This window comes from Triplophysa rosa, linkage group LG7 (assembly GCF_024868665.1).
Source record: "Triplophysa rosa linkage group LG7, Trosa_1v2, whole genome shotgun sequence".
Lineage (NCBI taxonomy): Eukaryota > Metazoa > Chordata > Actinopteri > Cypriniformes > Nemacheilidae > Triplophysa > Triplophysa rosa.
In genome coordinates, this window is record NC_079896.1 from 22,845,722 (window position 1) to 22,860,636 (window position 14,915).

At 39.8% G+C, this 14,915-nt stretch overlaps 1 protein-coding gene and 2 long non-coding RNA genes across 4 annotated transcripts in view; all 3 read left to right on the forward strand.

Annotated features, from left to right (window-relative positions):
* LOC130557103 (uncharacterized) overlaps positions 1 to 4,389 on the forward strand; it is a 7,092-nt gene extending 2,703 nt beyond the window's left edge. The window contains exon 3 of the long non-coding RNA XR_008963271.1: positions 4,030 to 4,389. This is a non-coding gene — a long non-coding RNA (uncharacterized LOC130557103). The remainder of the gene's footprint in view (positions 1 to 4,029) is intronic.
* Positions 437 to 3,482, forward strand: LOC130557102 (uncharacterized). 2 transcript variants are annotated; one of them, XR_008963269.1, is made up of 6 exons: positions 437 to 591; positions 855 to 913; positions 979 to 1,053; positions 1,520 to 1,637; positions 2,941 to 3,071; positions 3,410 to 3,482. It is a non-coding gene; the product is annotated as an uncharacterized LOC130557102 (long non-coding RNA). The 2 variants fall into 2 exon arrangements; XR_008963270.1 differs by lacking the exon at positions 979 to 1,053.
* A 5,778-nt stretch (positions 4,390 to 10,167) lies between the features above and the next one.
* On the forward strand, positions 10,168 to 13,483 carry LOC130557075 (uncharacterized). The gene is made up of 7 exons (XM_057338508.1): positions 10,168 to 10,326; positions 10,485 to 11,216; positions 11,306 to 11,515; positions 11,605 to 11,906; positions 12,028 to 12,286; positions 12,461 to 12,706; positions 12,803 to 13,483. The coding sequence occupies exons 2-5, from the start codon at positions 10,985 to 10,987 to the stop codon at positions 12,220 to 12,222; spliced, it is 939 nt and encodes a 312-aa protein (XP_057194491.1). The 5' UTR covers positions 10,168 to 10,326; positions 10,485 to 10,984; the 3' UTR covers positions 12,223 to 12,286; positions 12,461 to 12,706; positions 12,803 to 13,483.
* Positions 13,484 to 14,915: the final 1,432 nt, after the last annotated feature.

Below are 14,915 nucleotides of genomic sequence, written 5' to 3' on the forward strand. Positions count from 1 at the left end.
ACATTTTTGAACAAAGCTCATGTTTTCTCGTGTTGTGTCACTTGTGTGTTGTGAAACGCTCTTACTTGTAAACAAACAGTAAACAGTGAACCACACGCCCATCAACACGTTTTCTTGCTTCTGTTCTTCAAATGTATATTTCTGCAAGCCCACGTCTCTGTGTCTGACAGGTAACGCGCATGTTGCGGTGTCTGACGAACAGGTCGCGCGGGTGCGCGCAAATGGCGGGCATTTATCATTGCTGGCAAACAATATGACACATTTGCAGTTTTGATTGTATAGATATAGATTAATATCCACTTCCTCCAACGCTCTTTGTGTTCTGCGTGTTCTTAAGTTTCGCGCTACGAGGAGTGAGTAATCCTGCTTCAGATGATTCAGATCGTGCTGCGAACTGAACAAATCATTTGAACTGATTCATTAGCCTATTCAAATGGTTTTGTCCATTCTTCAATTAATGCTTTCAAAAGAATCGACTCAAAAGAATCGATCACTCGGGAATGCTCGTAAAAAGAGACGACAACCTTGAAATAAACAACGCGTTTTAAAAAGCATATTTTAAAATGAAGGAACGAAGGAACGTCACGCAATGTAAGTTATGTAACGAAGTAAAAGTACAGATTTTCTATTAGAAATTTACTCAATTAAGAGTAAAAGTACACACTTTAAATTTAACTTAAAAAGTAGGCCTACATATTTTCCAAAATGTTACTCAAGTAAATGTAACGCGTTACTACCCACCTCTGCTAGTAACAGTATTATTCTTACAAGTAATAATTTGTAATGACTATGCGAAATGACTAAAATTACCAGTAAGATTAAGTACTACTTAAATCATCATCATCTGTTTGCAGAGCAGTCAAATGGAACTCGAGGTTCTCCTAAAAGACGACATTTTTGTAGATTTCTTCAGGTAAGTTAAACTCCTATCTTTCTTCTCAATTCATTATCCTGGAGCTTCATGAGACTTCATTTCAGGTGTTTGGACAAACCCCTCTGTTCCTGCCTTCAGAGAACAAGTGGCTAATGTGTCCAAATCCACATCTTCCTTAGGTATTAAAGCAGTATACGGTGACTATTATTATTCATTATCACTTTGACAAGTCTATAACTTACAGGAATAGTTTTCTGTTGTTATATATGCACACTTATGTCATTCCACACCTGTATGCTTCAAAAACAGGCATCCCTGTATCTAAACCTGTGGGTTTGCTCCAGAGGAAAACTGAGAAGAAGGAGATTAAGTCAATAATCTTCTCCTCATTGATGCTCTTAAATATAATTTGTTGTCGAGTTATTTTCAACTTGCTCACATGACACCGAAGAACTAAGGGCGTTTTGGTGTCATTAAAACCATCTAATAGCATTTAAACACAAGAGATGAGAACAGAACAGAACAGAGCAGAGAACGTAAAGGTCCGGAACAGCAAGTGATAGAAGTTTCATTTTTTAAATCTGTTTCCCTGAGATTGTTTTGCATGCTCTAAAAACACACAAAAAATACTTGGTTTCTTTGCAGTGGACACCCTGCAGTGAAACGCTGATGTCATCAACAGTGTGTGGCAGATGGACGTGGTCACTCCAGAGGTCATTTTCACTGTCCAGCATCTGGTGGCCAAGTCCCTGGAAGTCACGTGGTATTCTGACAAACTACTACAACTAAAAATTATGTTATTATTTATTAACCCTCATGTAATTAAAACCAGTACTCTTTATATGTAGAACACACAAGAAGATATTTTGAGAAATGTTTCAGTGTTTTGTGTCCATACAATGGAAGTCAATGGGTTATTTGGTTACCGACGTTATTCGAAATATATTCTTTTGCGTTCTGCAGAAAAAAGAAAGTCATACAGGTTTGGATTTCGAGTGTACTATCCCTTTAAAAATGTTGTCTCTGATTTTTCTCCTGAAGAACTAAAAATAGAAACCAAAAATGAGTCAAATGTTGATATACAGTACAGAAAGAGTATAGAGCTGTAAAAGTTGTGGATAGCTGAGCTCACGTGTTTTACAAAGGCGATTGTAGTTCTGGTAAAATCTTAGAGAATCTAATTGCTCTCTATTTAATTGTCTAAAAAATAGAGATAACAAACCATTGCATGCCATTATGTTTGTAAAACATGTGTCTTGAATAACCAACAGGTTCAGACAGTATCAGGAAACATTTGCTTACCTCATCAGATGTGAACCTGAGAACTGGTCAAATATTTCTTTAGATTAAAATTGCTGCCTGTATTTCACGAGCCAATCCTGCTTCTGTTTTGCAGATTCCGGCTTATTAATAAACTCATTTTATTTCTTCATTCATTTAGAAAATGAATTCAGATCTGTTCTGTACGCTAACACTGTAACCTCCCATGTTTTTTCAGCCTGTAAAGTGAAATCCAGGCCACAGCATACTTTGGATTCTACTGATGATGGAGAATCATTTAAACCCAGGATTCGGAGCATTATCAACAAAACCATTATTGTGAACTTCTTACCCCAATGACTTTTCCTTCTGTCTGGAGTGCGAAAAGTTATAAATTGTCCAGCAGAGGGCGCACTATACTTAAACATATACAGCAGTTCACCCAAAAATAGAAATTCTGCCATCTTATCTTCACCCTCATGTCATTCAAAACCTGCATGTGACTCATTTCTCTGTGGAACACAAAAGTAGATATTTTGAGATTTTGAAATGTCCCAGTGATTTTGTGTCTACAATGGAAATCAATGGGGCCCATGTTGTTCGGTTACCAACATTTTCTTAAATAACTTCTTTTATGTTCTGCAGAAAAGAGAAATCCATACATGTTTTTACAGGAGAGTGAGTAAATTGAGTGCATTATGTTTGACCTTGAGTTGCAATATTTGTTTCTATGAATGTAAAGACCCTTCGTCTGGGTTTCAAGCAGCTTGTTGTCTTTTCAAATGTGATGTTTTCTGAGTTTATAGGTTCAGGCGTTTGGCTGATGCAGGTGATAAAATGGCATCAAAGGGAATGTACAGTGAGACCGAATGCCATGATTTGCCAGAAGTCGATCATCAACATTTTTCTGCACTGCAACACGTCACCAAAGCTCAGGGTACAACATCTAGTGCAACAGTCATTATTTTAAGAAACACGTGGACACAGATTGTTCTCAAACACTCATTTACCTTCAAACAGATAGTTCTGCCCCCAAACTCACACTATTGGTTGAGAAGTTGACACATCTGAGCATTCAAACAAGCATATCAGTGCTTTGATACAGACATAGTGTTTAGTCTTAGGAAGCCACACTACCTTTAAACCACACCAAAAATACTCCTGACATATTCCCAATTTGTATTGAATTATTTGTAAAACTAGTACTGTACAAAAACGTAAGTGTTATTTAACATCTAAAATTCTTTGAAAATGTTTTTGTGCTCACATTTTCAGAACAGGTTGATCGCACGCTGTTCTATCCAGCTGATGGACGTATTCCCTGTTATCATCTACTGCTGGAAAAAGTAAAAAAATGCTCAGGCATACACAAAGCAAAGCAGTGTGATTAGATTGAACACACAAAGCCAGTGTCTCTGTGTAAAAACATGTAACTGATTATGTTTTAGTTATACATACACTACCATTCAAAATTAAAGGGTAATTTTGGTAATTTTTGATCTTACAAATCTAAAGGTATATGCTCAAATGTCTGAAATTAGTTTTGTAGACTGTGCAAAAATGCGCAATTTCATTACAAAACTTAAAATTTAAGAGAATAGATGGAACTCCTTCAACACTGTTTGAAAAAAATATATAAATAAACCTTGTTATTAATATAAATATTAGTATTAAGATTATCATTAAGTTTTATTAATATAATGCTGTAATAATTTTACGTTTAAAAACAATTCCATTGAGTCAAAATCACACAATTTGTAACCACAAATCTTTTGTGTTCGTGTATCCAAGTTAGCTTTTATTATGAGTTGCAGTAATAGTTCAGTTATTCTCATTATTAGTGTTTTTTTAATGCAGATGTAGTCCTAGGTATAAACGGATACTCTCTTTAACAGGTTTCACTTTCTAAAAACCATCATGAACATATGTGGAGTTAAAACGCTGAAGGATCTGCGTAAAAAGCCTATTCCCGAGGAGTGTCCTGCAATCATCCAGTCCCAGAACATCAAGACTGTGATAGCAGATGAAGGAAGGCAGATTTTACAATGGAAAAGACTATATTCAATTAAACAAAAATAGTTCTAATCAAAAACCTTTTATTTGATCTCTTCACTGATGTGTTTTTACTAGTCAAAGGGCCGACGCTTCGCTTCTCTCTCCAGCAAGGCCATACGCTGCTGCGCCCACAAACCAGGCGCCTTGTCAACAAGCCTTCAGCTCATGAAAAGTGAGCTGAAAGTTTCTCTTTCTCACCATGAGCGCTGAAAGACCTTCATAACAAATGAAACTTAACAGAGCAGGTTTCCGAGGAAATAAAGCTCAGTATTGTGTCAAGGACAACAAGTTGTGTCACAGAATGCATTATGGAAAACAAAACACATTTCCCACCAGTTCTAATAATGATGCACATTTCCTTCCTGTCAAGGGAGGAATATATAGATATATAATATAATATATGGCATATTAAACGGGCCATGTGTGACCCAGATAGTGCTGGTCTTTGCATCACATCCTGCAAAGCTCGATTCATGATGTCATGATGATTTAAGATGAAAGGAGCACACAGGATGGTGCTCCATAAACCATTTGGCATCAAAGTTCAGTAACAACCGTCGGCGAGTAGAATGATGATGACAGCTACAGCAAAAACTCGCTTTAGAGGAAGACGACTGAACCGACTTGATGACTTCATAATGATCTACAAAGACACCCACACTGCACTTCTAAGGGAATTTAATGATGCAGAGCGCATCACTAAAAGAAAAGTAAAACAGTCTACACCCTCTAAAAACTTTTATTCTAAAAGATTTTGTGTTAAGGAAACACATATTGTATTACTTTCAACACACCGTGTGTTAGAAATCAACACGATGTGTGTTGAAACTAACATACAATGTGTAAAATAAATAAAACAATGTGCTACAATTAACACATTCATTTTAAGAGTGACTTATGTTGTACTTATATCTTGGTAAGTGTCGTGTCAAAAAAAGTTAATATTTTACAAATCACAGACACATGAGAAATTGCTCTTCTGGTAGGAGAAGTCCAAGGATGCATTTTCATCCCTGCCCTGCCCGGTCTTACTGCCCCCTTTGCGCAATGCAGAAAATAAATCTTAGTGGCTCAATACAATGAAATTTGGCCAGAAATTCCAAACCTCTCATAAAACTAACTATATCTTTGGTAAATCCATTAACTTTTCTTCAACGCCACCATCAGACCAACATGGCAAATGTGCAAAGAACATATCACAAAAGATAATTGTGATATTTGATGAGGTCATCCAAATGCCCAAAAGAAAGCTATACATGAACAGACTAAACAGACATAACACACACATTTTGGTATTTTAGCTTAAATAAAAGTCTACATTTCAGTCATATATATATATATATATCAAGAAATATGTTCAAATGTTGAAGAATGTCACTACCATACAAATAAACGTTTAAATATATAAGAACTCCTACTATATATTTCATTTTGTAGGAGCACCGTATCCTGAAGGAGAAGTGGAGGCAGCGAAAGCAAAGTAGGAGAGGAGTCTATGTTACCTCCATCAACAACCCTGTCACGATTCTCGGGTGAGGTGAGAGACAGAGGACCCAAGTGCAGACAGAGACGTAAGGGGTTAAACAAGACTTTAATAATATAAACATACCAAAAAAACACCCACGGGGTGTGGGGTGTAACGTAACAAAACATGGAAACATGAACATGGACTAACTAGACTACTAATACTAACGCTTGACAATAAACTAGACTAACAGTAACTCACCCACATGCCACAAAACAGGACACAACAATGGACCAGCACAGCACAATGAAACATGAGGACTATGTATATAAAGGGGACGAACTCAAGAAGGAACAGGTGCGGGACATGAACTAATTAACAAGCAATAACGAGACGAAAGGGCGGGAACAGAGACGCCACACCGGAGAGAGGGAGTATATGGAAGGCCAAAACTGTCTCTCTCCACATAAAACAAGAGGTTCTGCCACAAGATCAAGAAAAGCAAGACAAGATGGGGCAGAACCATGACACAAGCCATTCCGTTATTAAAAAATAACAGTGGTAACATGAAGCACATTTAGATACTTCAGTAACACCACTTTCTTCAAAGACATTTCTAGTTATGTCTTTCCCAAAATAAAGAAGGTGTCTAGCTCGGGAGACAACCAGCACACCTCCCACTGACAGACAAACACCATCAGTGTCAGCACAGGAACCAAAGACAGAGCCAAGACAAAGATGCTTTAGAGGTGAACTTGACTGTACTGTCTATAGTGTACACTTACACCTTAATGTCAAAACTGTACATTTTGGTCTGAGACATAATGAAACAATTTGATTGCACGAGCCTTTAGGATACGCTATACCACATTCTTCAATGACATTTCCAGTTTCTAATGTCTTTCCCACAATAAAGCAGGTGGACAGAATAAAGCAGCTCACTGGACAGAATAAAGCAGCTCACTGGACAACCAGCACACTTCTACTGACAGACAAACACCATCAGTGTCAGCACAGGAACCAAAGACAGAGAGCCAAGACAAAGATGCTTTTAAGGTAAACTTGACTGTACTGTCTTTTGTATTGTGCACCTGCAATCACAGTAGTTTGACAATGAAAAGTTATGCCAACAATATACATAAGAAAATTGTAAAAATATGAATATCCTTTGTTGTGCAATGTTACTAATACTAAGATAAACAGATTTATGCAATGATAATTTAACTGATCTCATCAACAGCCCTAAACTAGTTACATGCACTGACAAGACAGTGTTGTCTCTTCAAAGAGGAAGGGGAGTTGGAAATGCCAATTCAAGTCAACTAATTCACATTCAAATAAATGTTTTTTTTTAATGGTGTTTATCCCACAGAAAGGGAGGAAACCGCTAAAAGCACAAAGGCAAAAGTCCTATGGACCACTTTGGAGACATCACTCACCGGAGGAAGTAATCCAAGCCAAAAAAATGGTGAAAGAAGTAGTGATCAAAGAAGGACAAATGTTAAGCATCATGCACCCACAAACTTGGCTCAGCAGTGATGAAGTGGATGCAGCTTGTTTTTACATTTCTCAGCAGTTCCCTCATATAGATGGGTTTCAGTCCAACCTGCTCTATCAGTCTTTTTTTAGTTATGGATTTTTTTTCTTTTACTTTATTTACCTCTGTTTATTATTTTATCTAAGTCTCTATTCTGTATTTTGTGCGTTTGACTCGTGTACGATAATTGTCTTCCAAATACGATAGTTTTGAGCTTCTGGTACAATAGCTGGACATTTCCAGGCAACACTGATCACTAACCGGTAGTATGCATTTTTAATTTAAATTTAACACCTGACTGGAAAAGTCTAGCCTGGCTATGACTGGATTTAATGTGTGAATTGATAAATATGGCTGTATGATTAAAAAGGTAAAGTGACTACAAACTAGTGAATGTGTTGCCAAGGCAACAGAAGAAGTGATGTTTCCAGATCAAGTTTATCGGTTTAAAGATTTAAAAGCACATCAATTGTAAGTATGCATTGCATTTAGGTTTCATTTAACGTTGCTGGATACTTTTTAATTACATGTCCTAGTAAAGATAATACTTACCAGTAATAGTTTCATTCTTACAAGTAATAATTTGTAATGATTAAATATTCAGTAAGATTAATTACTATACTTGAATCACCATGGTTGTTTGCAGAGCAGTCAAATGGACCTTGGTGGCTCACCTCTGAAAAAGAGCACAATTGGTAAGAGAGCACAATTGTCCGCACTGGATCCTTTCCATCTTAAATAACAAAATTTTCTTGCAGATCCAGATTTGGGCAACTCAACGCTGGTAAAACAAATGAGTGATAAAGAAAAGCCCTTTACTCAAGGTATTCTACAAGTTACTGGAATAGTTTTCCGTTTACCACACTTAGGCCTATGTCATTCCACACCTGTACTATTCTTCAAATACAGGCGTCCCTGTATCTAAACCTGTGGGTATGCTCCAGAGGAAAACTGAGAAGAAGATTTCACAGAGGAGAGTTTCAGCGAGGCCACGCAAACCTAGGTTAGTCCATGATGTTTTCAGACAAAAAAAATCATGAAGAGGAACCATTTTATTGTTATGATTCAGAAAAATGAGCCTAAGGTGTTTAAGAAGCACTAGCACAGTAAATGTGTTGTAGTTTAGCAGGTCTAGTAGCTCAGAAGAGATTCTAGGATTAAACTGTCTCCATATTCTGTACAATTTCAGGTCCTTTGAAGATGTTTTTGAAACACCCCAGCACATCGATGACTTCAAATGCTTTCTACAAAGCTTCAATGCTGAAGAACCTCTGATGTTCATACTGGAAGCCAAGAGCCTACACACCATCACACCCAAACGGCAGAAACCTAAAATCCTGGGCATCGTTGACAAATTCTCTCACGGAGAAGATCCTGGTAAGTTTCATTTACTCATCTGTTTATTGCACTTTGCTATTTCACATCCTCTTCTCACAGTTCAACCAAAAATAAAAATTCTGTCATTGTTGACAAATGCTTTCAGAATCACCACCTCAAGGCATGAATCTAAGATTTTGTTTTGTTTTTGTTGGGTTTGTATTATAATTCTTTGTTAAACTTAACACAGTTATTGAACTGAACTGAACCAACACTTGAGCTGGTGCTTTAAAGCAGACTTTAAATTTGTCTCATGTTTAAAGTTTTTTGCATTAATTTTGCAAACTGTAAGGCTTCGCTTTAAACAATCTGTATTGTACTAAGCACTATATACATAAAGGTGACTTGACTTGATTAACACAGTTCATCTTGATATTAACAGTGGCCGCCTCCAGCTCAGCTTCTGCAGAGGAACCATCTGATGAAGATCTGCTTGCTGCAGTGACACCTATAGATGTTCCAGGTAGGCATCACCTTCTCTTTAGTGGGTTTAAATTTGTGCTTTGATTAAAATAATATTTTTATCATTTATGTAAAGCACTTTGAATTACAAATGTGTAAGAAATGTGCTATATAAATAAACTTGCCTTGCCTTTGATTTAGGAATATTGTGCTTTTGTACATTATTTAACCTGTTTTGTTATTATTGTGCATTATCAGCCTTCAAATGGATAGCTTTGGAAACAGTAAGGTAGGAGGTGTACTACACTTCCCGGTCGTACTAGCTAACTCGGGCTTTATTTGTCCTTTTTTCTGCTTTTAATAAAATTGAATGATATCTCTTTATACTCTTTTACACTCTCCACCGCTGCCATTTTCCCACCCTGCTCTGCTTTGAGAATCTATCTTTTTATCGCCACACATTTCTGTTTGTCATCATCTTTTTGTCATTGCATCATTTTCAATAATTAAATGAATGGAACAGCTGCAATCATTAATCTTAACACACTACTAATGATACATATTAGCACTAATATCTAGCAGTACCTATGGTAATTGTGTTTATCTTATAATAGTAAATACCACTGTTATGTGTATCGTTATGATAGAGGGTGCCACTTCTATGCATCTCATTTTCCTTTCATGCCATGCAGCAGATGTGACTCAACCATCCAGTCAGCCAGAACCTCTGCCCTCTGCAAAAAGAGCTGCTGCACCAGAAAAGCAGCCTCTGCCCACAGAAGAAGTAACTAAAATGTTCAAATGGTTATTGAAAAATCAGCAGTATAAAACAACAGACCCACACGATTTCTCTTTTTCTTCTCCTTACAGCTGCTGCTGCCGGAAGGATGGAAACAGACCCTGCCAAAAGAGCACCATTTGTGGGTCAGCAAGGCTCTTTTCACCAGAGACAAGTCTGGGAAGCTAGCGCTGACCAAAAGCTTGCGTCTCTGGTGGCATCCTGCTGGGCCCCATCCTCTTTATTCACAGCCTCCTTCATCACCTGACGCCTTCTATCATGCCAGGCTGTTCCTGTGGGTCCCTTACCGCTTGTGGTCATACAGGCTGCTGTGCTCACAACCCAACTGTCGCCGTCTTGGCTTCCCACTGACAGTATGCGGAATGTTCAAGACCATCAGGTCCTAGATGTCAGCGGCTGGTACTTCATGGCTTCAGCTGCCTCAAATGGTACCTGTGCCATGTCCGGCTTGGCTGCTGTCAGTTTATGCCAAAGACGTACTGACACGGGAGCCAGAACTAAAGGCCAGGGTGACCTCCATCTATGGAACCATCCTGAAGATGGATTCCACTAAAAAGGTAAAAAGACCATGTGCTCATAACATCACCATTAGTAGAACTATGTGTAGGCTATGTTACCTTTTTGTTCTCTGGGATTTTCTGTCACACAATGAAATTTTTTTCACTGTAAACTGACAGATCTTTCCATATTAATTCTTATTTACATCCTTTACTAGGTCACTAAGAAACTGGCTGGTGAGGCTGCTGACACAACAGCATGGGTCACAGATGTGGGCAACGAGTTTGGGCAGGTCCTCATGTGTGTCCTCACTGAGGCAGAGGGTGATGGCCTGCTTCCCATGTGCTCTGGACTTGTGGAGCGCTACCGGAGAGCTGGAGAAGCTCCTCCCCAAGTCCTCTATGTAGACCGGGACTGTTGCTCTGCCACCGGGAAAGGAAAGGCGGCAGCAATGTTTAGTGACTGGGACCAGCTGGTTGTCAGGCTGGATGTGTGGCACTTCATGCGGAGGTTTGCAGTAGGAGTGACCACAGACAGCCACCCGCTTTACGGGCCCTTCATGAAACGCCTCACCGCTTGCATCTTTGAATGGGATGCTTCGGATGTGGAGAGGCTAAAGGAGAGTAAGCAGTCAACAGGCTGCCAGCCCAACACCACACTCGCACTCGAGGGGCCCAGGAGACTAAGCAGCTAATTGAGAAGCTGCTTAAAGACTTCATGGGGGCAACAGACACCATGGGCATCAAGCTCCTTGACCAGGAGAGGATGCAGGAGATCTGGTGGACCCAACAGCGCCATATAGACTGTATCCAGGACCCACCATGTGTACAGCTGTACAGGAAGACAGGACAGGTGACCAAGGATGGGGTCATTCTACCTTTGTACCGCTGTGCACGTGGCTCAACATCCCTGGAGTTGTTCCACCTCCATTTAAATCGCTTCGTGCCAGGTTTGCATTACTCAAAAATAACATTTGTTTATTTTTGTGTATTTGCACTGTATGTTTTTTTTCACTGTGATCATTTGAATTTGTTTCAGGTACAAGTGCAAATGCCTTGCATTTTCAAATGTACCTGTTGGAAGGACTAGTGCAGTGGAACGAGGCACGTGGGGTCACTGCAGTTGAAGGTGCCAGTAGGGAGGACATCTGCTATGGCGGCCAGCTACTGCAGTACTGTAACGTACTGAGCCAGCAGCTTCTGGGTCGGAAACTGGCACAGGATTACACCAGCCCGGGTGAATACACAGGTATTGTGGTCATGCAGACATTTTACTTGAGCTTTTTCTCACCCATGTGTTATTTAAACGTCTATGTGATACGCTCTGTGTGTCTACAGGAGAGCTCATTGGTGTGGAATACCTGTATTCTCAAACCAGCAGAGCGTTTGAGGAAGACTTTGCTGTAGATCCTGACATTCCAAATGGGATTCGGGATGAAGACCTGCAGGGTGATCTGGAGGGTGATGAGGGGTTTGAGGATGTGTGTCTTGATGAGCCCATTGAATTTCTGGCGCTCGAGGACAATGACCTGCAGCCCCTTCAGGAGCAGACAGCAGCCCTACAACCTCCTGCTCTGGCCTCATCCCAGAGAGACCCAGCAGCTGAGTCTTCCTCTCCTGCCTTGTCCACTCAGAGCCAGGTAACTGAATACCCATAAACAAACTATGTGCACGTTGAGATTTTAGATTGTCTTGTATTTCACAGCTGAATCTATTTGACATTAATAATAGAGGAGTTTATTCATTTCTTTTCATGTACAGATGGAGAGTGTGGGACCAGATGGCCAAACTGGTTATGACCACGTCATTAGGCTGGCCGACGGTCTGGTTGGCCTGCGCCATCAGGGGTTTGTCATTCAGAGCAAGGTGGATGAGATCGTCATGCTCTGGAACAACCTGTCAGAATGTGACAAGGGCCCTCTCATCTATCCCCCCGCCACCGTGACAGACAACTAAAGGGTCGCTTCAAGGTCAGCCATTCAAAGACCAACGTAACCCCTGGCGCTGACAGTCTGAAGAGGTAGTGGTTTCTGTTTTTTTCTTACTTTGTTACTTAGTTATCATTTGATTCTCTTGAAAGTTCTTTGTATCTTGGCTATAATAATGACCAGTCTCATAACCCATGTTATTCACTTGTTTGACCAGTATCGTCAAATAGTCTGATTAATTGTACGTTCCTTTTTTCACTTCACAGATGCTTTCTTGGTGTAGGTGGACCAGCTCAGTGGCCCAGCGCAAGCCGGGTAGTGGAAGCCGTCTGCCTGGCCCTCTGCCGGATTTACCCTACTGGTCAGACTATCGGCGGAGTCCGTGTAAACCGATGGGCTGCCATTCTAAGGGATTACAGGATGATCCGAGATGTAGTCCTGGGCAGCCCCGGAATCATGGCTCAGACTAAATTAAAGCTGTTTGAGCTGAACCAGCTTACAATCTCCCAGTGGTAGGTTCAGTAATTAATTGTTCATGTTTGCGTCTGTTTTCATATTCGTAATAATTTTTGTACACACATAGTAATGATTGTCTTTTATTTGCATAGGCACAATGCCCGGATAAAGAGGCAGGAGAGGGAGGTCTTACAGCAGGACATTATGCCTTTTACTGCTCCTTTGGTGGCCCCTGAACAGCTCCCACCGGTACTGCCAAAACTGCCGGAAGCAATCCAACATAGACACTCATCCTTTGTGTTTGAAATACCTCAGGATGCTTCCGGACAGGCAGCACAGCGGTCTCGAGGCCAGCCTCCTCCACCTCAAGTCCCTCCAGCAGCAGCCCACACTGCCACTTCTTCCACACATTCATCTGTACCAGTCGCAGCACCAGAAGAGAAGAGGATACCCAGGACCACAGCGTGGCGGCAAAAGAAGCTGGCAGAGGCTGCCACAGCAGCTGCAGCTCAAGGTTTGAACCCTAGGAAACGGCAAAGACCTCATCAGTTTCTTTGCCAAAAATGTAACCAGCCAAAGACTAAAGAATTTGGTCACAGCCAGTTCCGAGGTGTCCACTTCTGTGCAAAGGCTTCTGGGAAGACTGTGGCACAGTGGATGGAGGAAGTCAAGAGAGGAGAGACAAAATAGACAAGGACACAAAATTAATATGCTGTACATATATTTATTAATATGCTGTACATTTGTGTTTTTTGTTTAGTATAATCACTATATATACGTGTAACCTAATGGGTAATATTGTTGTTTTATAATACATATATAACCTTGTTATATGTAATGTGTACAGTTATTGTTGTTTTGTATAATATTAATAAATAACAATGAAATAACTATGATTTCTCATTTAATTTCAGTTTCAATTACATCTATTGAAATACTAATGAATAGGGAGGGTTGGAAATGAATACCACATTGTCCAGAAGTGAGTACAAACGTTGAGCTAAATAAGACATTAACACTCACTAATTAGGAGACCGTTTTTTCACACAATTGTAAATATACAGTCCCATAACCATGTGCTGGGTAAAAACAATACTAACCATGGTAGAAATGCACCATGAACTTTAGAGGTGTGTTACAAACATATACAACTAAAAATAAGTGAGTCCGAAACGACATTTGCATGTACACCAAGCAAAAATAAAATTTATTGACCCCTTGCATGAACTGCAGGTTCTGTATTTTGTGCCACCTAGAACAAACACCATACATCATACTTGCAGGTCTTAAAAAATGTTCTCTACTTAAATGTTTTTGACCACTCTCCAAGATGTTAATGGCTTAAAATATTTTATTATACAATGTATTTTTTAAATATGATTTAATGATATAGTTTATGATAACACATTTCATACATTCCCTCATATCAGGGACATATTGTGACCGTACTACAGCACATGGCTACTTAATATGCTTATGCATATGTCATTCTCTGCACTCCCTCAAGGCCCGCCCCCTGAATGGTCTCAATTCACTGATTTCTCTCCTTTTAGCAGAATGAGCACCCCAAAAACCCACAGCTCACCCCATTGGGGTTTTGGGATCACCCACTTGGATTTCAGGGCCATGGAAGGCCCCAGGGGGCACAGGGGGGTGCCCAGGGGGCCGAGGAGAAGATCCATCGGGTTCTTTTGCGCTAGGTATAAACGGATACTCTCTTTAACAGGTTTCACTTTCTAAAAACCATCATGAACATATGTGGAGTTAAAACTGAAGGATCTGCGTAAAAAGCCTATTCCCGAGGAGTGTCCTGCAATCATCCTGTCATGGCTCTGCTTCCTTAGTCATGTTTTTCTTGGTCCTGTAGCAGAGCCATGACAAGGTCTTTGGTTATGTGTGGAGAGAAACATATTATTGTCCGTTTGACAATAATATACGTTCTCTCCAGTGTCTTGTCATTGGCCCCATTCCTCTTGTTTCCTCGTTATCTTTCCCTAAGTGTTTGATTACCCACACCTGCCCCGTGTCGTTATCCCTCGTTTGTCTTCCCTTTAAATACCCTCTTGTTTCTTTGTCTTGTGCTCGTGGATTGTACTGTGTATTATGTATGCAGTGTTGGGTGTAACTAGTTACTAAGTAATTAGTTACTGTAATTTAATTACTTTCCCCTTGAAAAAGTAAAGTAAGGGATTACTCTTATTTTTTCTGTAATTTAACTACAGTTACTTCTGATGTAATTAAACTAAATACTTTGTGTAATATGTG

Coding starts and splice junctions, on each gene's coding strand:
- LOC130557075 (XM_057338508.1), top strand. CDS start 10,985: ATGGGGGCAACAGACACCATGGGCATCAAGCTCCTTGACCAGGAGAGG. Junction 11,516..11,604: donor CAGCCCGGGTGAATACACAG/GTATTGTGGTCA, acceptor GTGTGTCTACAG/GAGAGCTCATTGGTGTGGAA. Junction 11,907..12,027: donor CCTTGTCCACTCAGAGCCAG/GTAACTGAATAC, acceptor TTTCATGTACAG/ATGGAGAGTGTGGGACCAGA.